This window comes from Vombatus ursinus, unplaced genomic scaffold, assembly GCF_900497805.2.
Source record: "Vombatus ursinus unplaced genomic scaffold, bare-nosed wombat genome assembly UNPS02014812.1, whole genome shotgun sequence".
Taxonomy (NCBI): domain Eukaryota; kingdom Metazoa; phylum Chordata; class Mammalia; order Diprotodontia; family Vombatidae; genus Vombatus; species Vombatus ursinus.
In genome coordinates, this window is record NW_020954590.1 from 45,532,859 (window position 1) to 45,558,814 (window position 25,956).

The 25,956-nt window shown below is 40.0% G+C and overlaps 1 protein-coding gene across 6 annotated transcripts in view; it reads left to right on the forward strand.

The window, feature by feature from the left end:
• Window positions 1–25,956, forward strand: part of LOC114054060 (disks large-associated protein 1) — a 411,078-nt gene that overhangs the window by 327,128 nt on the left and 57,994 nt on the right. For all 6 annotated transcript variants that reach the window (XM_027877129.1, XM_027877130.1, XM_027877131.1 and 3 more), the window contains one exon: window positions 8,571–8,662. In XM_027877129.1, coding sequence (XP_027732930.1) covers window positions 8,571–8,662 — 92 coding nt within the window. The remainder of the gene's footprint in view (window positions 1–8,570; window positions 8,663–25,956) is intronic.

A 25,956-nucleotide genomic window follows, 5' to 3' on the forward strand; every position in this document is an offset into this window, starting at 1 on the left:
CCTACTTTTTAAAGTGAATCCATGCCTGAAAACTTTTAGCTGAACCAAAGGGAAACATGGGATTGATCAAGTACAATGGAATTTCTTCTCCTAACTCCCTCCAGTTTTTCCCTATTTTTAATATAATAGGAACATACTTGATTTAACTAACCTGTTAATTTTTTGAATCTTAAAAACCAAAACTTTTCAAGCCCTAGAAAATTAACCTGGGCTGCAATTTTTTTTTCTTCTTCTTTTTTTAAAAATTAATTTATGTTGATTTATCAACAATCACTTCCATAAGCTTTTGAGTTTTAAATTTTTCTCCCCCTCCCTCCCCACCTCCCTGATATAGGCTATACATATATATTCCTATTAAACATATTTTCACATTAGTGATGTTGTAAGTAAGAATTAGAACAAATAGGAGGAACCACCAGAAAGAGGAAACAAAACACAACAGAAGAAAAAAAATAGCAAATAGTATGCTTCGATCTGCATTCAAACTTCATAGTTCTTTCTTTGGATGTGGATAGTGGCTGCAATTTCAAAATGGAGAATCTTATTAATCCTTTTAATTGATAAGAAAAGACAAAAAGGAAAGAAAAAGGTGACAAACATATCAGTGAAAGAATTGTACACTAGCTAGATGATCTTATTACAGGCTCATTGTCAAATTACTTTGAAAAGAAGCCCCTTCTGTGTTCTCTTTTCTTTGTCTTCACCTGTGAAAGGTATCTTTTGGGAAACTTTCAGCATGATCAAGTAATTGCAAAGAAGCTTCTACACTTACGTCTCCCCTGGCATTAAGTATTAAGCAAAGAACTGAACAGAACTACTATTTGTTGTTGATAACTCCAACTTGAATATTTGTAAAAACAAAACAAAAACCCTAAAAAAAAAAAACAGTGCCTAGATAAAAACTAAATTTAAAAAGGTAGGGTATGAAGTTCCATAGAGTAGCTAGGTGGCACAATAGATAGAGTGCCCCACATGGAAGGAAGACTCCTCTGGTAAATTCAAATCCAACCTCAGACACTTACTACCTGTGTGATCCTGACCAAGTCACTTAACCCTGTTCCTCATCTGTATAATGAGCTGGAGAAGGAAATGGCAAACCACTCCAGCATCTTTGCCCAGAAAACCCCAAATGGAGTCACAAAGAGTTGGTCTTGACGGAATAACAACAATGAGGTTCCATGAATACCTTGGCCTACCTGAATCAATACTTGCATGAATGTTGAAAAGAAACAAAATGTCAAGTTATTCATCAAAGAAGACTTAGGAGAGTGATCAGGAAATCGTGAAGAAGTTGGCAGGTGCTCTACAACACTGACCAGTTTGTGTAAATCCGATTTATGGAAATGGCTGTTGTGAGATAATAATTGTGAAGACCTTACAGTGCCTAGCACATAGGCACTGTACAAATGGTGGTTGTTGTCATTATCACCATAATAATTATTATCATAAAATACACTTTATTTGGGGTTTGGAAGACTAAAGAACAAATTTGAGTTGATGTTATTTAGATATTTTAAGAAATCTGTTATAAAAATGACTCTCTGGAAGAGATGAGGTAAAAGGATAGAGGGGGAAATAAAATAAAAACAAAAAGAAAAATACAATAAAATAAAAATTTTAAATAAAATGAAAGATGTCAATAAAAATTTATTATAAAAGTATTATTTAGACCCTGTAGGAAATGTTGGTCGATGAACCTCTATGAGCAGATTTCTCAAAAATGATAAAGTTGGACTAATCTTTTCAGGTTCCTTTCTTTTTTTTTTTTAAAGGCATTTTGTTTTTGTTTTTTCCCTACTTAATAATATTTTATTTTTTCCAATTACATGTAAAGATAGTTTTAAACATTCACTTTTAAAAATTTTGAGTTCCAAATATTTCTCCCCCCCACCCCCATCCTCAAGACAGCAAGCAATCTGATATAGGTTATACATGTACAGCCTCATTAATAATATTTCCACATTAGTCATGTTGTAAAAGAAGAAGGGGGGGGGCAGCTAGCTGACGCAGTGGATAGAGCACCAGCCCTGAAGTCAGGAGGACCTGAGTTAAAATCCGGCCTCAGACCAAACACTTGTCACTTCCTAGCTGTGTGACCCTGGGCAAGTCACTTAACCCCAATTGCCTAAAAAAAAAAATTAAAAAAAAAGGAGAAGAATCGGAACAAAAGGGAAAAATATTAGGTCCTTTTCAATTCTAATAGTGTATGATTTATGGCTCAGCAATGGGGTGCAAAAAGAAAGTATGCTTTATTTGGAGTCAGAGGACCTGGCTTCAAATCATGGCTCTGTCGCTTCAGCATGTCTTTTTTTTTTTTGGTTAAGCAATATGGTTAAGTGACTTGCCCAGAGTCACACAGTTAGTAAGTATTATGTGTCTGAGGCCAGATTTGAACTCAGGTCCTCCTGAATCCAGGGCCGGTGCTCTATCCTCTGTGCCACCTAGCTGCCCCTTCACTTCAGCATGTCAACTTAGACCTCTCTAGACCTCAGTTTTCTCGACTTTAAAATGAAAGGGTTGAACTCGATGACTTCAAAGATACTGTCCTTCTCTTCACCTGTGATCCTATGCTAATCTACCAAATGATTGGCCCTAGCTACTACAGAGAATATGGTTCCTTCCCTTAAGGAATTTAAAATCCATTTGGATTCTACTACCCAACGAAACCATTGCTTTGTTGTTTTCCTTCCCTTTCTTTCACTGAAGAATGTCATGAAAGAATCATATACATTCACAGGCTTCCCTTCCTCACCAGTCACTCTCTAATATCTGACAAATCTAATCGCACTCACCCAACTCTACTGAAACTATTCTAAGGTGACCAGTGACCTAACTGACAAGTCTGGTGGGACTCTTTTTTTTTCATTTCTGCAGCGTTTGATGATTGTTTATCCCATCTCTGATAGGCAATTCTCCTTTGGGTTCCATAGCCCTTTATTCCGATTGTGCTTTCATCTCTCGGACACTGACATAGGAAGGACAGCGGCCATTTGGAAAAGTGAGTGATCAGGATAGTGAAGTGACTCAAAAATATGTTTTAAAAAGACAGGTTAAAGAAACTAAGGATCTGTAGCCTGGAAAAGAGAAGAAATCAAGGTCTTTTAATATTCGAAGGCCTGTCACCTGGAAGACTTAATCTTCTTGCTTCCCCAGAGGACAATTAGGAACAATGGGTAGAAGTCATTGTTGTTCCATTGTATCTGACTCTTCGTGACCTCATTTGAGGTTTTCTTGGCAAAGATGCTGAAGTAGTTTGCCATTTCTTTCTCCAACTCATTTTACAGATGAGGAACTGGGGCAAACAGGGTTGTGACTTACCCAGGGTCACACAGCTGGTGAGTGTCTGAGGCCAGATTTGAATTCACTTCCTGACTTCAGGCCTGGCACTCTATCTACTGCACCACCTAGCTGTCCTATAGAAGACACAGAGACCACCAAATATAAGGAAAAGCAACTTAACACTCGGAGCTGTCCAACAATGGAATAGTTGCTTTCCTAGGACTGAAGTCCCATCACTGGTGAAGCTCTTCAAGCAGAGGCTGGATAAGTTGTCGGCCTCTAGTATAAAATATAAATACCTTTGTTTAACATTTAAAGCTTTACACAACCTGACCACTCCCCCCCAAAAAACTTAATTTCTAGACTTATACATTACTCCCTTTCCTACACTCTACAATGCAACCAAACTCACCTTCTTTCTTACTTACTTCTCTACACTTTGGCACTGGCTTGCTGTCCACATGCCTACAATGTACTCCCTCCTCCCTCCCTCCTTCTGCCTCTTACATCCTTTATTTTCTTAAAGATTCAGTTCAAGCACCACATTCTACTTGAAACTTTTCCTGTTCCCCCAACTACTAGTGCTCCCCCACCTAAAATTTCCTTGTATTTATTCTGAACATACTTATTTAGGCTCATGTTGTCTCTACCACCACCACCACCACCCCCAGAATGTAAGTTCCTTGAAGGCAAGAACTCTCAATTTTGTCTTTGTATTCACAGCAGCTAGCACAGTTTGTGTCACATAATAGGTACTTAATAAATAATTGCTGATTTATTGATAATTCTTATTTTCTCCATCTATCAAAACCTACCTATCTTTCAAGTTTCATTTCAAATGTTATTGCCTTAAATAAATCCTTTCTTCATAATCCAAACTGAGTATGACCTTCTTCTCCTCTGAACACACATAGCTCTTGGCTTCAGTTTTTGTTTTTGCTTTTTTGTTGTTGTTGGGTTTTTGGGTTTGTTTTTTTTTTTTGGTGAGGCAATTGGGGTTAAGTGGCTTACCCAGGGTCGCTTGGCTTCAGTTCTTTATATCGCATTAGCACCCACATTCTTTAGCAAGTGTGAGGAATCCCACGAAGCCTAGTTCCTCATCATGAAGAATTTATTAAATGTTGCAAACTGGACAACCCAAAGTCATTTCCAGTTCAATATATTTAAAACAGAACTCATTATCTTTTCCCCAAAACCTCTTCCTCTTCTAAACTTCCCTGTTTGTGTCAAGAGCACCACCATCCTTCCAGTGACCCAGATTCTAAACCCAAGTGCCATTGTCAACTCTTCACATTCACTCACCCCACATATTCAATTGTTTGCTAAATTTGTTTCCTCTTCCACAACTCTCTGCTTATACAGACATCATCCTAGGGCAAGCCCTCATCAGCTCTCCCTTGTACTATTTCAGTAGCCTACTAATCAGTCCCACTTCCTCAAGTCTCTCTCCACTATAATCCATTTTCCTCATAGCTGCCAAAATAATTTTCCAAAAGCATAAGTCCAACAGTGTCATTGTCCTGTTTGATAAAATTACTGCTAGAATCGTATATAAACTCATGTTTTTAAAGTGAGCCTTTCACAGTCTGTACCAAAACTACCTTTCCAGTCTTATTTACATGTCACTTGTCTTCAGCAACAGGCCTTCTTACTGTCCCTAATACATGGTGCTCTATTTCCTGTCTCCCCACCTTTGCACTGGCTCTTTTCCATGCCTGGAATGCACTCCTTTTTTTTCACCCACACCTCTTAGAATTCCTAGTTTCCCTTGGGACTCATCTCAAGCAGCACCTTCTACATGGAACTTCTCTTGATTCCCCCAGATGCTAATGCCTTCTCACTAAAATTGTCTTGTATCTATTTTCATAGGCATACATATGCGCCTGCTGTCTCCCTGAGGGAGGTAAATTCCACGCCTGAGTGTGGACTATATTTCACTTTTATCTTTGCACCCCCAGTACCTGACTCATAGTAGGTACATAATAAAAGTTTAATAATTGATTGATCATAGAATTATAGGTTTAGAGCTGGAAGCAAATTTAAAGCACTTCTAGTTAGATCCTCTCATTTTACAGGTGGGAAAACCATCCTAGAGAGCTTACCTGTCTTACCCAAGGTCAGAGAGGTAGTCAGAAGGGGAGCTGGAATGCAAACTTGGGTGCCCTGACTCCAAATCCAGAGCTCTTACCACCAAATCATCCTGCGTTTATCATAGTCTGTTATAATTATTTGTGTGCTTGCCTCATCCCCTTCACTATGACAACCTGCCTCAGGGCAGGGCCGGCATCATTCTCATCTCAACAGCACTTGAAAATAGAAGCACTTAACAAATAGTTGGTGACCTGGGACAAATTGAGGTAAATCGGCCTTGATACTGAAGCAAACTTCTTCCCCTCCCCCGCTGCCTCCCATACAGGAACTTCTTATGTTCATCATGCTAGAGCAGGAGATAATCCCCAGGTGTAGCCAACCTAGGATCTACAGGTAAAGGCAAGTAAGTGGGCTCTCACCTGGTTCCAGTGAGGAGTGCCAGGGTGTGTGTGGGAGGATTAAAGGCAGATCCTAACAGGATCACGGAGGAAAGTCTGTACCCTTGAGGAGAAATCTAAATGAGGAATCTGTTTGAAACATGCAAATGAATACAATAGGCTTAAGCGCCATAAACCTGTGCAGAACTAATTATAAAAAAGATGCAAGCTGGCAAATTTGGCTGTAAAGAGAATCCACTGACATCAATGACTCAATCAGACATACGTTTCTACCAGAAAGAAAAGTCCCCCTCCCACCCCCACCCCCCAAAATAGATTAAGTTTGCAAACTTTTGATGAGAATAGGGTTGAGGTCATGTTCTACCTTGTGTTATGTTGAGTATATTATAATACACCAGAAATGATACACTTACCTGAGAGCTTACCTCCTCCCAATACAGGAGGCAATCTGTTTTTCAGCACTTGAAACAAGTTCATTACTTCAAGGGGCTTCTTTCTATGATTCTCCTATGCACCAAGATCCCCTCTTAGCTTCCTTATCAATGTGTCCCTCCTCCCCTTGCCAGGTATTCACTATACCTGATTTATTTCCTGCTTGGCCAATAAATGTTGCCATTTAATAGATGAGGTAATCCAGTTAAACCTCCTCAAGCTCAACATTTCACATGCTATAAAAGTAGTCTGCGGCTTTATGAATTCTTTAAGGAAATAGAATATCATGTTATTTATTGTGCTAATAATACTGTAAATTGATAAGGGTAGAGGCAATTAGGGTTAAATGACTTAACCCAGGGTCACACAGCTAGTAAATGTCTGAGACTGGATTTGAATTCAGGTCCTCCCGACTTCAGGAGCAGTGCACTATCTACTGTGCCACCTAGCTGCCTCTACAAAATATCTCAAATACATTATGTAATTTGATAAATGTAATAATATAAATACAAAAATGCAGATGTTAGAGCTCAGTGAGGTAATATGTTTATTTTCAGGAGTAAGACAATCTGAAAATGGCCAATTAAGTTTATAGAGAGACTTTTAGAAGCATATAAAAGAAGTATATAAAAAACTGATCTGTCAATAGACTTTGAGACAACCATTATTTATGCAAATCTCAAGTTAACTCTCATTTGTGATAAGCAAAATAAAAAAAATGGATGTAAGCAATAGAGACTAGGGTTCATATACAATCATCTTTTTCTGTTTTACTTTGTAGAAATTTTCTTTTTTCTGGTGCTTGTTAAATGAAGACCAAAAAAACATGAAAAATGTGGGAAAAGTGGTCAAGAGAATACTTGTGAAGCAGTTAAGTTTTGCGAAGTTTATTTTGATGACTTCATGGCAAAGAAAGAAAATAAAATTAGTTCTCATTTGAGTAGAAGTTTGTTTTATTAGACTTATCTCAAAGTAGAACTAAGTAGTGTAAATGACCCTAATTTCCCCTCCTGCTCCATAATTGGGACATTCATGATTTTGCCATTTTTGGACATGCTGTCCATTTTAAAATAAGCCAGTTTCATATGTGTGTGTGTCTCACAACATTTGCATATCTGATAAGTGGCTCTCGATTTATATTTAAAGGGCAATTCCTTTATTGCAAAAAAAAAAATTGGTAACTTGAGAAGTTGACATTTCAAAAAAATGAATCAGTTTCACCAAAAGAAGTCTCCTTGACTATAAACATCTTCTCTACTAACTCTAATGACAAAAATGGTTTATAAATAGTTCCCTCTTGTTGGGCTGTGTTTCTTTTGTAGTCTATATCTGCATTCCCCAGGCACATCCCAGGCTAATCCAAATGATCAATAAAGTCCTATAGAGGCCTGTAATTCTATGAGTCTGAGGGTCTATCTACAACAGACAAATTTAAATTACTCATTCTTAAAGGGATAAAATCTTCAGCATTTCCAGGAGCCATGATTCCATTGTCAAGAGTGCTCTCTTCACTAATACATATTACAACCTTTCTATGCCTTAGTAGAATAGATCCAGGGCTAGAAGGAACCTTAGATATAATTTAGTAGACTATATCCATGACTTTATGAGGCCAAAAAAAATCATTTATTTTGATAGTTAACCTTCTGGTGATAAGCTTTTCAGTAATAAGTTAGGCTATGTAGACACTCCAGTGATAGTTTATGTTCGTATCTTTTTAAATTGTTAGCATCTGCCAGAAGCTACCTTCTATCTACTAGCCTAGCCTTCAGGAATCCAGAATCACAGTCCTATCAGAAGGAAGTAAAGAATGGGCCTTTAATGGAGAGGGCTTAAATTCACATTCATTAAGAATGTATGGAAGAAATATCAGTATCCATCAGTAAACTTATTGGAATTTGGTGTGTAAACAGAATGACTTTTAGTTGGAGAACGAAGGAACGTGTGGATTGATAGAAGAGTGATGGCCCAAAGAAAGTATAAAGACAGATCTTGCAACAGAAAGCTATAGACAGTGTGGTACAATGGAGAAGAGGGTTGGATTTGGAATCAGAAACTGGATTCAAATCCGAGCTCTGCGATTTACTCTCTATGTGACCTTGGGCAAGTCCCCTAAGCTCTTTGAGTCTCAGTTTCCTCATATGGAAATGAAGAGTAGATGATCTCTGAGATCTCTTTCAGATCTCGGATCTGTTCCTCAGATTCTGAAGTTCACAAAGCAAACCAGACATATCTATATCTATATCTATATCTATATCTATCTATCTATCTATCCATCTATATACTTGAGGTTTTCTGATGAAATATTATATTTTTTTCAAGCTTGAGAAGTCTTATTGAGCATCTCCACTTATCTGATTCTTTCTTCAGGTTGATGATGTCGATGAGCCAGTCAAAACAGGGGAAAATAAAGTAACCAGTAAGTTCCAGTCCATAGGAGTCCAAGTAGAAGAGGAGAAATGGTGAGTAAATACCCACTAGCTTTCTTATTTCGCATTAATATTTGGCAAGTCTTTCACAGATATTTTTTCCTATACGATCTCTGCAAAGTGGACAGATTTCCCCAGTTCTGTAGATAATAGAGTAGTCACTCAGCAACTTTATCTGGAGTGCTGATGGCTGACCCTCCTGCCACTCCACTATGAAGTCCATTGTGTTGGGATGGACAAAGAGAAGAGATTCCCCTTCTTTTCCTGACGTTATCTACATACTCACACTCACATGCACACGTATACATGCTGCTCCACTTGAAAATGGTCATCTTATTCCTTTCTCAGAACTGTTCACTGACTCCTTATTACCCATTTCAGTAAAGTTCAAACAGCCTGGCATTCAATGCCCTCCATATTATGGAATCATTCTACTTTTCTAATCTTCTCTCGTACTACTCATACTACTCTCATACTACATGTGCTACTCTATATGTGTGCTATACTCTATACATTAGCCAAATGAAATGGTTCCTTGCTAAATATAATTAGAAAGACTCATTTTCAGGAGTTTAAATTTAGCCTCAGACGCTTACTAGCTGTGTGACCCTGGGCAAATCACTTAACTCTGTTTGCCTCACTTTCTCATCTGTAAAATGAGCTGGAGATGTAGATGGCTCCAGTATCTTTGCCAAGAAAACCCTAAATGGGGACATGAAGAGTCAGACACGACCGAAATGGCTCAACAACAATAACAAACGTAATCTGAGCCATCCTTCCTATATGCCTTTGCTCACACTATTCTGTACGTCTGGAATGTCCTCCTTTGGCCTCCTCCGTACTTATTCCCTTTTTCTCTCCCCCTCCCTACTCTAAACTCTTTATCCTTAGTGTCTTAATGCTTCAGCTGCTCCATGGTGACCTCATTATAGGTCCTCCCTCTAATGTGAAGATCACAACTCAGCCAGAAACTCTTAACAACTTTCATCCATGCCCTTTCACAAATCCTTCATGAAGGATCCATCCAATATACTAGGGGCTTTCTTCTGTTTTTTAATTGTATGTGGGGATCCATGCAGCTCTCCAACTATCCATCTGTTGTTTCTCAACCTCCCTGCATGACCAGTCCACCTTTTCTCCCCATACATTTTTTACCTTCTCCATGGGTTGAGAAATCCTACCTGGCCCTTCAGGCCCACGTCAAAGGCAACATTCCCCAGGAATTCATTTAATATCAAGTCTCCCTTGCCTCCATCCCAACTCCAAATAATACTTTATTTTCTCTTATGCACTTAAGGATAACTTTTTATGGATCTCTATGTATATGTAATATATTCCACCTCTCCCCCCCCCCACACTATCAGTTCCATGTCACTGTTGCCATGAGACAGGCACCAAGTCTCATCCAAATTTTTAATCTCACTCTTCACCTACCTCTGTGCTCTGCACATAATAAATGCCTAGTAAATCTTGTTAAAGTTGAGGTTAAAGAAGCTCTCTGTCTTCTTCTTCCCCAGAACTATCTTGCCTGGAGTATTTACTCACTGGCATAAGCTGGGGTGCATCAAGGGATGCCTATCCTCTACCAACTCAGGCTACTCAGTGACCAGGAGCTGAGGTGGGAACAGGTTAGCTCAGCATGCTTACAGTGTGTGGACATATGCTACCCAAGAAAATCTCTCCTAAAATAAGCACTAGGAAATCACTGTAATCTTTTCCCTCCCCTTTTGCTTCTCTACTGCCCAAGGCATTTACAAAGCAGCTGCACCCTTGCAGAAGGGTGCAGAACAGTTGCCTGGCCCCTCATAAATTCACTTAAAACATTCCATCTTACTTTGTCAGCTGGCTTCCCCCTACATGGAAAGGAAAATTCAGGCTATTTGCAAGACTGGGTCTTGCCAAAGAGCCATAGGTGCTAATCCTTTTTCTAAATGAAGAAAATGAAACACAGGAAGAGTGTTATTTATATAGTGGAAAAGTAATAACTTGCATTTACATAGCACTTGAAGGTTTGCAAAGTTTTCTCCTCACAACAAAACTGTGAGGTGGGTAATGCAAGTATTAGGATCATAGGGTTTAGAGTATGCTCTCACTTGGTTTAAGGAGAGTGTGTAGCATGGGGCCCATCATGGGAAATGGGGGCCATGAAAACAGATGGAGGCTGAATGAAAGGTCCAGGGCAGGCGGCAGCCAGATTGGGGCCAGCACCCTGACAATTAGAGGCAACAGGAACAGCCAAAGAGGTAGAAGCTGAAGGTGGGGCTGAGGCCAGAGCAGTCTGGCCACTCTTGGGACCAGGGAAGCTAGGATGTGAGGCCCATCAAGGATGGTGGAAGGTTGACAGTCAACCCATCAATGAGTACCTGCTGTATACCAGTCACTCTGCAAGGCCCTGCAAATACAATAGCATAAATGCAATAGTCCCTGCCCTCCTGGAGGGGTGTGTGTGTGTGTGTGTGTGTGTGTGTGTGTGTGTGTGTAACATGAACTGTAATGATATACAAAATAAATACAAGGTAAGGGGGGAAGTGGCACTGGCAGCTAGGAGGATCAAGAAAGAAAAACTTTGTGGAGAAGGTGGTGCTTCAACTGAGCTTTGAGGGAAACTGAGGATTCACAGAGGCATAAGTGAAGGAGGAGTGAATTCCAGGAATGAGGAACAGTCCATACAAAGACACAAAGGGAGGAAGAATGGCTGCTGTGTATGAGGAATGGTAAGAAGGCCACAAAGGCTAGACCGTAATGTGTGTGTGAAAGGGAGTCGTATTATTAAGCTAGAAAGCTTAATAGGACCAGAGTGTGAAGGGCTTTAGATGATAGAGGTCAGTGATACAGAAACCTATTAGTGTAGAAATATCCAAGGACACTATAAAGAAGAGAAGAGTGAATGGAGAAATTATTTCCAAAGAAAGATTGTCCTTAACTGGGATCAGCATCAAGGTATTGAGAAAGAGGCAGAGAATCAAGGTGGAAAATCAGAAGGGGACAGATTCCTGTGTTCGACTCATCTCTGCAGATGACTCTTCACAGTTTAGTCTTCTGAATTTCACCGCTGTGCCTCAGTTTTCTTCTCAAACTGATCCTGCAAGCCCCTTCTCCCATTGGTTAGTTCTTCCCAGAACCACTACTTTGGGAAAGGGCACAACCCGGCCTTCTCTCCTTCTCTGAACTATATCACATACCTCAGTTGCCCCCCTCATTCAGCTACCATGGGCTCCTTCTCTCATTGGTAGTTCTTCCAGAATTTCTGTTTTAAGGAACAGTCCAGACCAGCAATCCCTCCTTCTGCAGACTTAGCCATCATTTTCTCATGCAATTAGCTTCTCATCCCACCTTCACTTCTCAGTTCCCCTTTCATGTGTTGTCTTACCCTATTAGAATATAGGAAAAGGACCACCTTTCTTTTTGCTTGAATTTATATCCCCAGCCCTTAGCACAGTGCCTGGTACATGTTGTTTTTCAGTCATGTTGGATGTGTGACTCCATTTGGGGTTTTCTTGGCAAAGATACTGGAGTGGTTTGCCATTTCCTTCCCTAGCTCATTTTAGCACATAGCAAGTACTTAATAAATGCTTGTGCACTGACTGACTGACTGTTGAAAGAGAATAAACTTCATCTTTAAGCAGCTTTTGGTTCTCTATGTGGACTTTAAGTCTTGGTCGGAGCCCTTCAGGAATTATCTTTATCATCCTGCCTATATGTGGCTGCTGAGTTATTCCAGGTTATAGAGGCTATAGAGCTAAAGAAAACGGAAGATGGCTGGGTATACAGGTGGGACAGCCCTTTGAACCCATCTGGGATATGATCTCTGATGTTTCCCCTACCCAGGGTCCGCAGGTAAATATTAACTCAAGCCATGGGCTCTTCAGAGACTTGTTAGGAAATCACTCCCCCATCGCAGCCACCCGAGGACTATTTGAATGAATAACTAGATCTGCTGATACATTTAGAAGCTCCTGTAAAAGAGGAAGATAACAATAATCTAACAGCTTAGACATACCCCAAACACAGGAAAGATGGGAAGGTGGCCCAAGATCAAAATGTTCCCACAAAACTCTCCGACTGAAGAAAAGACTACGAGCAACTACCAAATATGTCCAAAAATGTTACCGATTAAGAGGTTAGAGATTGGCTCGATTGCATGATTTTCTTTTTAAAAAAAAGGTGCCTGAAGAATTGTGTTTGCCTTTTTCTCTATCAGTGGGATAAAGGTGGAAGATGCAGAGTCAGGCAATACTTCTAGAAAAGTTCATACATTTAGGCCTGGAAAGGACCTCAGAAGTCATGTAGTCTATGCCACTCATTCTACAGTATTGATGAGGAAACTGAGGTCGAGGGAGATTAAACAACTTGCCCAGAATCCCAGACAAGAGTCATAGTCAGAGCGGGTATTTGAACCCCCAGTCAGCATTCTAGCATAGTACTGAAGTATGCCTATCTGTTTTTCAGATAACATAATAAATTACGGAGGTTCCTTCCAACCACTTTCTCTCTCTTGCCTAGAATTCTTATATTCTTATATCCTACTTGAAAACAAGTAGGTTCTCTCTCAATGTGCTTTCCTTGCTAAGGGAAAGATCTGGATTCTAATTAGCCCTAGGATTTGATTACAGTAAACCAGCTGCTGATTAACAGGATGTGATTAGTGCAAGGTATGATTGGGAGAAAACAAATTATAAATGTTGGTACAAAGGTTTTTTGTTTAATAATAAAAAAAGAAATTAAGGTTTAATTAGTTAAATGATCATTCAATTAATTGTTATTTATTATACAGATTGACATAGGTGCCCTCACTTGGTCTGTATGTCAAATGGTCACAGGGTACATATATTACCTGATGATCATATATGTAGAACAAAAAGAGACCTTCTCTCCCTGTTCTCTGCATATGTCACCAGAGACCAAATCCTGAAAGAACTTTTGCCCTGGGGCCTCCAGATTGGTAATCAAGTCTCCTGGAACACTAAATCAGGAAAGCCCCAGACATGCTTCACTTCACTCCCTCCATTCAGTCTACTTTGTTCACAGTCTGCTAGCCAGTAGCCTCATACCCTTCCTGCCCTGTTCCAGTCCTGGAACTAGGAACCTTGATCAAATAAACTCTGCCTTTGCTCCTGAATGAGATGTACTCCCTTACTCACTATCTTCTCACCCCACAATTCCCCGCTGGTAACATTTTGAATCAAAGGATCATGCCCCTATATGTGTTGTTTTCCCTATAAAAATTCAAACATCTACGGCAGAAACAGTCTTTGTTTTTATAACGTGAGTGTCTTCCATTTCCATTCATTAGAAGTCATCTAGCTCTCTGGATGGAGGCACCTAGGTGGCTCAGTGGATACAGCACTGGGCCTGGAGTCAGATTTGAGTTCAAATTTAGCCTCAGACCTGACCCAGGGTCAAGTCACTTAATATCTGCCTTATTTCACTAGAGAAGGAAATGGCAAACCACTCCAGCATCTTTGCCAAGAAAACCTCCTGGACAGTATTGGTGTGCTATGGTCCATGGGGTCACAAAGTGTCAGACATGATAGAATGACAACAGCTATCCTGAAGAAAAAAATAGGAGCTCACTACTCTGAAAGGTTGACAGTGGAGATTTGGATCTTTCTTTGAGGAAATTTAGGAGCTCCTATAAAAATATTTTGAAAAATAATGAAGCAATTCAATCACATTGCTCTCACTAAAATAATTTTTAGTGAAAGCAAAGATTTGCGTACTGTTGGTAAAGAATATTTTTATTTTGCTTCATCTTTATCTCATCCTCTTAAAATCTGTTTTGGTGTATGTTTTATAATAGACTTATTCGTACAGCAGTACATCTATATGGTGATAAAGACTGTGCCTGTGATTACATTGGTAGGGGAACTTCCTGGGTGAAGAATATTCCTCTTTCCATACAGATTGTGACCTTCTTTGCAACTTAAAAGTTTTAGAAAGTTGCTTCATTTCAGAGACCAGACCTGAACCCAAGTCTCCCTGACTCCAAGGTCAGCTCTCTCTTTACTAACAGACACTGGGAGTGTGTGCTCAAACAATTTATACTGTTAGGTGACAGGTCAAAAAAAATTTGGAGACTACTGGGTTAGAGCATTTTAAAGTAAATCTGTATTGTTTTCTAAGCCAGTCATGTTTTCTTTTAACATACATATTTTATATACATCCATATATCTATATAGATGTATATATAGATATGTATGTGTATACATACATACATATTATTTATTTCATTAAATATTTCCCAATTACGTGTAAAAAATTATTTTAACATTTTGAGTTCCAAATTCTTTTCCTCCCTCCACCTGCTGCATACCCTTCCTTGAGAAGGCAAGTAATTTAATATTGATTACGCATGAGAGGTCATGCAAAACATTTATTTCTATATTAGCCATGTTACAAAAGAAAACATAGACCAAAACAAAAAAAAAAGAAAAGAAAAGAAAAATAGAGAAAGTAAAAAAAGGTGTCCTTCAATCTGCACTCGGAGTTCAACTCTTCTCTTAAGGTGGATAGCATTTTTCATCATGGGTCTTTTCAGCCATTTGTTCTTACCCATGTTCCTTTAATTTGGTGTTTAGGGAAATGCTTTGAAATCTGAAATACCTCAAGGCATGATAGATTCTGCAAGAGGAAATCTCATTATTTTTCATGTCTGCAATGTCATCTTAAGTTTTCTTTATGAAATTAATCCCTCCCACCAACGAGCATTTCTGAAGTAAAAAGTTAAGGAAACCAGCTGCACAACCGTGCATGTTATAGTTAAGGTGAAAAACAAATCTCAACAATGTAACAAGCCTTCATACATATATTTCTACTGCTATCAGCATAATACATTACTAGTAGAAGCAATTTTTAAAAGAATTAATGGGATGGCACTGGCCCATCTGCTTAGAAGATTGCTAAATATTGCATTATATGTGCTTATTATTTAACAGCAACCAAAAAACTTCTAATAAGCATTTTTGTTGTATTACTAAAAGATCAGTTGGATGTTAGAAGAAAGAGTAAAACTTTGTGGAAGGTTGTCTTTATTGCTGAGTTCTTTATAACTATAAAACTACGTTCCTCCATAAAGTTAGTTTAACTCTTCCCCACTCACTTAAGCAGCCTTAGGGAAATGAACACCTCTAAACTGGAATTGATATCTGTTTTACTCCTATACAAACAAACGTAATCCATTGTCTTAAAATGCACCCAATGGAGATTTCCTACTTTACTTTGGTGAGGGTAGGTAAATTGGAGAACCCTATACAATACTCAATCAGTTGTGAGCTTTGTCTATCCTAGTCAGCAGGGGTTACCTAGTTTGGCATTACCTAATGACTTCTGTAAGGGTTTTTTTTTTATGTTATTTGTGTTTTTAATTCCCTGGTGGTAAAGTGGACAGGCCTGTAATTTTTGCCCGAAATAGCAAATAGCTATCCATCAAACACCTCCCCAAGTCAACCTACTGATAAAAGATAGGATCCAAACATTTATTAACAACAAGAATTAGCCAACTGGAGACAAAGAGGTACTCTATCACTTTTTGAGTCTTGCACATTTTGGGAACTGAAGCAAATATGGGCAAAGCTACTTAAATCTTTATCTTCTAAAGGCCTAGTCTTGTAAATAGAGGACATTCTTCCTAGTTCTAAACCAAACAAAGGGAAATCCTATTAAGTGTTAGGAGCAGAACACCAGGTTTTAAAAAAAAAATCTAGTCAGAAACTGACTGACTAGAAAGAAAAAGTTGGAGAAATGGCATGTGGTAAATATATTTATGATATCTGCATGTAGCCATGATACCCTTGAATACCATGGGAAGTTGGGCTCTATTTCTATTGTCCTAGGCTACCCTCACCGGTGAAGACAGTGGGGTGCAACTTCCAAGGGACTCTGTTTTTGCTGTCACAATGAAATTATGCCATTGATATAGCAAATATATGTGCAGTTGTGGGAAGGTTCAGAAACAAGATAACTGCTCTTAAAAGAAACATTCACTTTTCACCAAACATCTTGCATCTGTCCAGAGCAGATATTTTGCCATCCACTTGTTTTCTTGTCCTGAGAGCCTGGGACCTGGTCACTGACTTTGTGTGCTGGGGAATCAGGTGTTGGCAGGTGGAGGCTGTAGGGTTCTGGCAGCTTACCTGGTGCTGAGCTGGGGTCAGCAACTTTGGAGCTCTCTGGGTGGGGGTGGTGAGTCTGGCCCCTGGGGGATGCCTGCTTACCGAGGCCTTGCACTGGTATGTTTGGCTCTTGCTCACCCAGGCCTTGCTCTCAGATGTTTGCTGCTGGAGGATGTCTATCAGCCTGGAACTTTGCCTCCTGGAGTTGTGCTTCCCAGAGTTGCACTGAGGCACTGGGAGATTTGGCCGCTGGAGAAAGCCAGCCCATGTGGTGGTTTTCCAAGATGGTGCCTACCAGTTCCTCTGCCTGTACTGAGGCCTGTACTCCGTGGGTCCTGGTGTTGGCACTTGCCTGCTCCACCAGCTTGGGGCTCAGGATCTGGTAAGCTGAGGTGGGGCTTGCCACTGGCTTGCTGGGACACCTCCTATCCTGTACTGCTCCTGCTCCCCCAGAGCAAGAGGGGCCTTTCCCATTAATCCCTCAAGCTTCCTGGGCTACAAGACTTCTGAACCCTGTCCTTCTGCTGGTTCAGCTGTTTCAGGGTTTTTCCTGGGTGAATTTTCTGAGCTTTCAGAGGCCAGTAAGGGAGGGTGAGAACGATTTACTTCTTACACCGCCATCTTCCATTCAATTGTTTTCTTTGGGTTTGTGGCTCTGGGCAAAACCGGGTTTCACTGATTTCCAAAGTTTCTGCCCTCATCCTCCTGTTGACTTTACTGTAGGTATGCTGAGTGCTCTCAGATTGTCTCCTAGCTGCTTCCACTTCCTTGTTCCTCTCATTCATTCAATAAACAATTATTATCTAGAATTCAACACAAAACTCCTTGAGAATTTTGTTTGTTTAGGTTCTTATTTCTGTTTTTGTCTTTATGTCTCTTGTGCCTGGCTTGGCACCTAGTAAGCACTTAAAATGCTTATTGATTGTTTATAAATGTGCCCACTGGGTACAAGGCCCTATGCTGGGTGTTAAAGATGAGATGAAAAATGTCCATAGTTCAGATTCTCAGAGATCTTGCAGTCTAGTAAAGGCACAACAACTCATACACAAATATGATACAAAACAAAACCCAAAAGACCTAGCGTGCATGAGAACAGGAGGACCAAGGGATGTTGCTCCCAGAACAACATCTTGGACAAATCATTTAACTTGTCTGAGCCTATAGTGTCCTCCTCTATAAAATAAGGGTGTTGTATCACCTACCTCATAGGCTTGTTGTGAGGATCAGATGGAATCATATTTATAAAGCACTTAGCACAGTGCCTGGCGTATAATAGATGCTATATAAATGCTTATCCCTTTCCTTCCCTTCCCCTCTAAGGAGCTTTCCTTAAATCTATGAACTTATGATCCTATACACTGATAGAAATTGGCAGTTGATTGGATAGTGGGTGCAGACTTCTATAAATAGAATAGTGATGTCATCAACATAAATTGGGAAATTAAGAGAAGGGACAGATTTGGGGATGGAGAGAAGATGAGTTCAGTTTTGTACAGGTTGAATTTGAGGTGCTGGTGGTACATCCAGCCATGCTAACATATCTATTAGTGGATTAAGGAGATGTAGGACTAGAATTTTAAGGAAGAATTACATAGATTTGGGAGCCATTTATATAGAGGTAACAATTGAAGCCGTTTTTGTTGTTTTTTAGTCGTTACAGTTGGGTCCAACTCTTCATGACCCCATTTGGGGTTTTCTTGGCAAAGATACTGAAGTGGTTTACCATTTCCTTCTCAGTTTATTTTACAGCTGAGGAAACTGAGACAAAGAGGATGAAGTGACTTGCCCAGGGTCACACAGCTAGTAAGTGTCTGAGGCCAGATTTGAACTCAGGAAGATAAGTCTTACTGACTTCCAGGCCTGGCACTTTATCCACTGTGCCACCTAATTAAAGCTATAGGAGTAGATGAAATAGCAAGGGATAAGGATGTGAAGAAGAAGAAGAAAGAGGAAGAGGGAAAATGATGATGATGATGATGATGATGATGATGACGATGACCATGGAGGATGGAACTCTGGAGGGACACTCACACTGAGCTAGAACAACAAACCAACAAAAGAGGGAGAAAAGGGGTAGCTAGGGGGTGCAGTGCATAGCGCTCCAGCCTTGGAGTCAGGAGGACGTGAGATCAAATGTGGCCTCAGACACTTGATACTTACTAGCTGTGTGACCCTGGGCAAGTCAGTTAACCCTGATGGCCTCACCAAAAAGCAAAAAAAATAAAAAAATAAAAGAGGAAGAGAAGTAGCCAAATGGGTAGGAGAACTATAGAGTACTATCATGGACAACAAGGGAGAAGATATCCAGAAGGAAGGGGGAGGTCAACAATGTCCAATGCTTCTGCTCATAGAAATTCTGCCTAAAACTGTCTGCCTTTCAAGATCCAAATTACCTAATTTAATCAATTAAAAAGAGAAAGCAAAAAAAAAAAAAAGATTTTCAGGACTTCATCTGTCAAGATCTTTGTGGATCCTGACTGTCATTCTATGTGTTGTTTATCCCTCCCAGCCTTATATCATCTGCAAAGTTGATGAGGATGCCATCTATGCCTTTCTCTAAGTGATGAATGGACAAACAGCACAGGTTCAAGCATAGAATACCAGAGCAATCTACTAGAGACCTCCTGCTAACTTAATATTGAACCATTAATTGCTTTTTGAGTCCAGCCATTCAAACAGGTCATAATCCATCTCATTGTATTATCTTCTAGGCCACATCTTTCCACCTTCTCCACAAGGATAGGATGTAGGAGCTATTTATCAAATGCTGTCCTAAAGTCTAAAGAGAACTTTATCTAGCACGTTTCCCTCATCTACAAGTGTAGTAACCCCGTCAAAAAAGGAAGGAAGTTTCCCCTGGCATGATTTGTTCTTGATGAGGTCTTGTGATCAATTGCTTTCTTTTCTAAGTGTTCATTAATTACATTAGTTACCCAGGCTAGAATTTTCTCAGGAATTGAAGTCTCGCTCATTGGCATATAATGTCCAGACTCTGTTCTTTTCACTTTTTTAAAAACTGGGATATTGGCCCTTCTCCAGTCCTATCACGCCTTTCCTATTCTCCATAAATTTTCCCATGTTCCTGACAGTAGCTCATCGATCACCTTTCTAGTTCTTTCCATGGCCAAGGATGTCGTTCATTCAGCCAGGTGACTTGAATTCTTTAAGGGCAACTAGATTCTCTCTGACTCCCTCATTACTTATCTTGGGGATCAACTTCCTGTTGGTCATTTTTGTTCTGTAATTTCCAGGGCAAAGGTCATTCTCAGCTGAGAGAACAAGCTAAATAAGATTCCAATAGCCTGACCTTTCTCTTGTCAGTTATCAACACGTTCACTCCCAAATAGCTGCTCTGTTTTTTTTCTTGTCCTTTCCTCCCGAAATCATTTTTTTAAAAGTCTTTTTTTTTGTCTTTAGCTTTCCTAACTAGTCCCAGTTCATGCTGCGTTTTAGTGCTCTTGATACTATTCTTGCAAGACCATACTATACTCATATTCTCTATTATTTACCCTTGAGTCCATGTTCTGTACATATTTTATTAAAATCTAAGTTATTTAGGGAGTTCCTATGCATTAGGTCTCTGTCTTCTTATAGCTGTTCTTCTTTCTCATTAGAGTCGTTTTCCTTTGTGTTATTGTTGAGTATCCTATCACTCATGGGCAGACTTACCCTTACTCCACAGGATCCCACCTAGCTTTCTCTGAACCTTTTGAAACCTATTTTTCCCAAATCTTAGGGGCATAACAGACTGTGCTTGGCTTTCCTTTCCTCTCTCACAAACTATCAAAGGCAATGATCACTTTCACATGATGTTAGAGAGGAAGTGCTTAGCATAGTGCCTTGCTCTTAGTAGGCAGTTTATAAATGCTTAGTCTCTTCCCTTCCTCTTTTTTCTCATTTCCATCTAGTAGCTAGTTTCTCAAGATCCAGTATACATTTATTCCTTGTTGGTTCTTCCACCTTTGAAGGGTGATACTGTGATTGTGGAAAGTCATGAAGGTATTGGGTACTTTGCTTTTGTCAGAGAAAAAGCTCCAGCAGATGCCTGTATAATTGAATTTTCCTGTTACTGTTATATCATGCCTCTATGATAGACTTGTAATCTACTAACGAAGTTCCTCATGAATTACTTCTTTCTGTCCAGGTGGTCTGTAGAATACCCCAGTGTCAAAATCAATTCTGTTCCTGTCTTCCTTGATATTTGCCCAAATGCCCTCTCACTGTGTTTCCTTCTCCTGGGTCTGAGATTTATTGTGGGGCAAGGGTTTCCTCCCTTCAAATCTCAATGACAGCTATGTGATTGGATTGCCTCTTTGTTTTAGGATCTCTCATTCCTATTGCTTCTTGTCTAAACTTTGATCCTTTGTGTATGGACATTTGAGGTCATGGGTTTTATTACTGATTTCTTTCTCAGATTTTTGTCTCCTGTGAATTTCTCCCAACTGTTATTCTTCCCTCATTGTTGCTACTTTCTGTGGTATCCAGCTTGGTGGATATACATAGGGTAATTTTCTCCCTCCTTTGTGTTTTTAAAAATACTTTTGATTCGACTTGCTAATATATTCTTTCCAGCTTTTGTTAGGTATATTCTACTTCTGGCTAGAAAATTTCCATCTCTACATTTCAAGATGTGGTCCTGAAAACCAAATCACCATCTTCTTAGTCAGCTGTTCACTTTCCAAATCAATTTTTCTCTTCTGCTTGCCTTGTCTTCAGTGGTCAACAGGGAGGAAAACACAATCTGTGCCTGTGTAGTCTTCAGCGTCTTGCCTAAGATTTAGTAATCTTTAGCAATATTCTCTGTTATGTCTTAGATACATGCCCTGGGGAAGACAACAGACCTCTCTGTTGTTGTTATCAGGTTGACAAATAGCTGCCTCAGGACCTCTGACCAGGGAGTAACCAACCACCACAACTTTTCTCTACTTCTAACCCATACTGGATGATCCCTTATCTGGTAGTTTCTGTGGTTCTGCATTATCATTCCTTGGAGGACAAGCAGCTGCTTCCTCATAGCATCTATATCTCTCCCCTTCAGCCTCACATTTAATTTTTTTTAATTCCAAGCATATAGTCATCCTTTTCCTTCCCTTCCTCCTCTGTATGATATTCTTCTACTCTCTAACCTCCTGACAAAGGTCATTTCCTCTCCACCACTTCAGATCCCTTTATTCCCTTTTGAAGCCTCATTTTTGTTGTTGCTTTCAGGAACACTTCATTCTCCCTTTTAACCTAGAGTGTGAAGACGCATTCTTCAGTTTCATCTGTTTGAGTATTCCCTCCACTTAGGCAGCCTCTCCCTCTAAGCTTCAGTAAAGGGTGATTCTTCTATGCCCCCATAGCAGATAATCTTCATGAGTTGTTATAGCCAAAAAAATCTTCACCTGCTGACTAGGCTTACAGTGATGAGCCCTTCCAAACTTAGGTCCTTGGATCTAAGCTCTGTACTCAAAGCCTTTCCAGTATGGTAGAGCTTATTCTCCATTGGCTAACCATTAAGGACTCAGGGCCAGCCCCATACTGTGATGAAACACTAGAGTAGGACAATATATACATATATATGGCTCTCAAGTGGGGATATAAGGGAATTCACTGGATTCTTTATACAGAAAGAGCAGACTGTAAATAGAAACAAAAATTGCTCCAAAAGATGTCTTCATGAGGTCTACTCCATGGGGGTGGGCAGGAGGAACTGTTGTCATTCCTAAAGGGTTAGGTTGTACAAATTCTGCCATGTGATACTCCCTCCACCTGCAAAATCAGACTGGTCAAATTTGGTTTGAAGCATTTATAACCTATATGTCAAATTGCTGGCCTTCGCAATGAGGGTGAGTAGGGAGGGAGGAAGGGAGAGAATTTGGAACTCAAAGTTTTAAAAATGAATGTTAAAAATTGTTTTTATATGCAACTGGGAAATAAGATACACAGGCCATGGGGTATAGAAATATGTCTTACTCTACAGGGAAATAGAATGAGAAGGGGATAAGAAAAGGGGGGTTGATAGAAGGGAGGGCAGATTGGAGGAAGGGGTAATCAGAATGCATGCTGTCATGGGGTGGGGGGAAGGGAGAGATGGGGAGAAAATTTGGAACTCAAAATCCTGTGGAAGTGAACGTTGAAAACTGAAAATAAATAAATTTTTAAAAATTTGGTTTGAAGGTTGAAGTATGAACCTTATTGAAGATGTCTCAATATAAATATGTGTAAACATCATCCCCATTGGGACTCTGATGATGTCTTTTTTCTTTTTCTTTTGTTTTTTTTTTTTTTTTGTGAGGCAATTGGGGTTAAGTGACTTACCCAGAGTCACACAGCTAGTAACTGTTATGTGTCTGAGGCTGGATTTGAACTCAGGTTCTCCTGACTCCAGAGCCAGTGCTGTATCCACTGTGCCACCTAGCTGCCCCGATGATGTCTTCTTGATGGGGTATGGAAGATTATCTTTGTTCTGGATGCTCATTACACCACAATGAGAGAGGGTGATTGATTGAGTTATAGTTTTTGGAGAATTATTGATCCCATTGCAACTAGGATAGATCCCAGTTATACTCTAGGATTTGTCCTTTAAAAGGAAACAGACAGATTTGGAGAGGCCTTTTCTGAGAGATGTTCATGGGAGAAGGGATACCTACCTGGATCCTAAGGAGTGAGGTAGGAGAGGGGAAGCCTACAGGTCTGTGCAACACCCCTGAAAACTCATAGGCCTCAGAGATGACAGCCATGGGGAGGCAGTGGAGGGAAGCACCTAAAGATCTCCTGAAAAAGGCCATACCTAGTGAAGAAGTTCCTGAGCCAAGATGGAACCAGAGCCAACAAAGCAACAAGAGTCATGATGTGGAGGCAAAAATACATGCCTGTGGCTTCTGTTAGTGCTGCAAGTTAAAAGGGATTAGCTTTCTAGGAATAACCAAGTTACCCTTTAAGGGAACTTCAGTTTGTTTTTTTTGTTTTTTCTAGGCAATTGGGGTTAAGTGACTTGCCCAGGGTCACTCAGCTAGTAAGTGTCATGTGTTTGGTCTGAGGTCGAATTTGAACTCAGTTCCTCCTGACTCCAGGGCTGGTGCTCTATCCACTGTGCCACCGAGGTGCCCCTAGGAACCTCAGTTTTAAAGTAGTACAATATGTCTTCAGGGTTGTATAGGTCCTTGATGGAGAAGAGACTTACTAAAGAAGGAAAAAGAATTATCTTGATTGTTTATGGGTCTGGGTGTGAGTCCTTTCCGTTCTACATTTTCTTTTTGACGAAATAAAGCTTGTTGTATATTTGATGTATCATTAGTCAGAGTGCTTACATTGGAGCTGAGGGTATATTTACTTTTCCTCTAGAGCCCTAGGCACAAACCATATTCTGATATTCTGGAGGGAGATCTTGGGTGGGGGCACAAGCCAGAGCATGTTTTTTGAGAATCTCCCAAGGACTAAACCAGGTTTTTATAACCCAGGGATTCAGTTCTGAGCCATATGTTACATGTATGTGAGTAAAATCAGTTTAAAATGAACATTCATTAGAACAGTCATAAAGGGATAGCCTGACTACACTATTCAAGATCCAGGGGCAATCCCACTATTTTGGGGAGAGGATTGGGGGAAAGCAAGCCTGCTGGTTATGTGCAATAGCCTTTGCCTGTCATCTTGGATCCTTGGAAAGGCTGTGTCTTCACCTAATAATAGCTTATCTACATAATCTTTTATCTACCTAACAGTCTTTTAAAAGCTTTCATCATTAATACTTAAATTAATCAATCTCAGTCTCTAGCTTGAATCTTCTTTGCTTTTGAAGCATTAAAGTTGCTATCCTGAGATAAGGTTTATTGAACACAAGTAGCAAACTGTAAGGTGGGATTTTTTTTTTCTTTTAGGGAAGGTTAAATACTATAGTTGCCAAATTGTTGTCATTATTAATAGTGATAATAATGTTTATATAGTGCTTTATGGTTTCTAAGGCACTTTCCTCTCAACAACCAGCTGAAGTATCCCCCTTCCTAAGTATATCTGTCTCTCCAGATCCATGTCTGTTCCCTTTTAAAGGGTAATGCTCAGAACTATACCAGCCACAGAGGAATGCAGGTATTGTTATTCCCACCTAGCAAGTGGGTAATCTAAAGTTCAGAGAGCCCAAGTAATTTCCCCAAGGTCACACTGTACACTTGAAGCTGGTACTCTAACCCAGGTCTTCTGGCTCCCTTTCCACTTCTTTGTATCTGAAGAGACTTGATTATTCTATGGATTTATTCCGATCTGTCTTTTAAATCCAGTGGAATGCTAACAGCTTAAAAAGTCCAAATTGAGAATAGTACAGAGGAGAGAGCCTTCTATTTGGATCTAATAGACCTGAGTTTTAATCCTGGCTCTGACCCTTACCGGTGGTGGATGATCAGGGAAGAGATCTTCAATGTCCACCTTCCATCTTCTCCAAACACAGGGAGAGAGGGGCCGTTGGGGTAGGGGATGCTGAGGAGGTGAGAGTTTCAGAGTTGATTTTATCTTGCAGAATGATGAGTTTCTGGAAATCATAAAGTCCAGAAAAGCTTTGTGACCATGAGAGAGTCTAATGCCTTGACATGGTAGTTCCTTTAAAAAAAATTTTTTTGTTGAACTTAATCGGACTTCTCTGAGTCTCAGTTTCTTAATCTGTTAAATTTGAGGCTAGTAACACCTGTGCTACCGACCTCACCTGGTTGTTAGACAAAAAGAGCCCTAGAAATGTGGGTTATTATTCTCCCAGAATCTCTTCTCAAGGACAGGCTTTGAAAGGCTTGCAGCAGTCAGAGCCCACCTCTTTGTTAGCACAAAGGCTTCAGATCTAGCTTCATACCTCACTAGACCATGCTCTAGTACCCACCCTTGTTGTTATAACCAACAAAAAAGTTCTTTTCTTTGCCAAGTTTTCAATAGCATGACCTTGTCCTAATAGTTCCTTGCAGTAAACACCAGTTTTCAGGGTGTGGTATTCATCTTGTTTCAAATTTCAAAAGCCTAAAACTTGGCATATTCACTGATATCCCACATGCATACTTTTCTTTCCTCCTTCCTCCCCCCCCTTTAAAGGAACTCAAGTTTGTGAACATCAAAATCACAACCTGATTCAGAGTGTTAGAAACAGCCCCAAGCAGGAGCACAGCGAACCTCTGTGGCATTAGTTATGAAGTACCTCCCTTAGTTGGCCTGGGTATGACCCAAGCCTCTAGTTTCTGTGCGAAAGAGTAGATTCTTTCC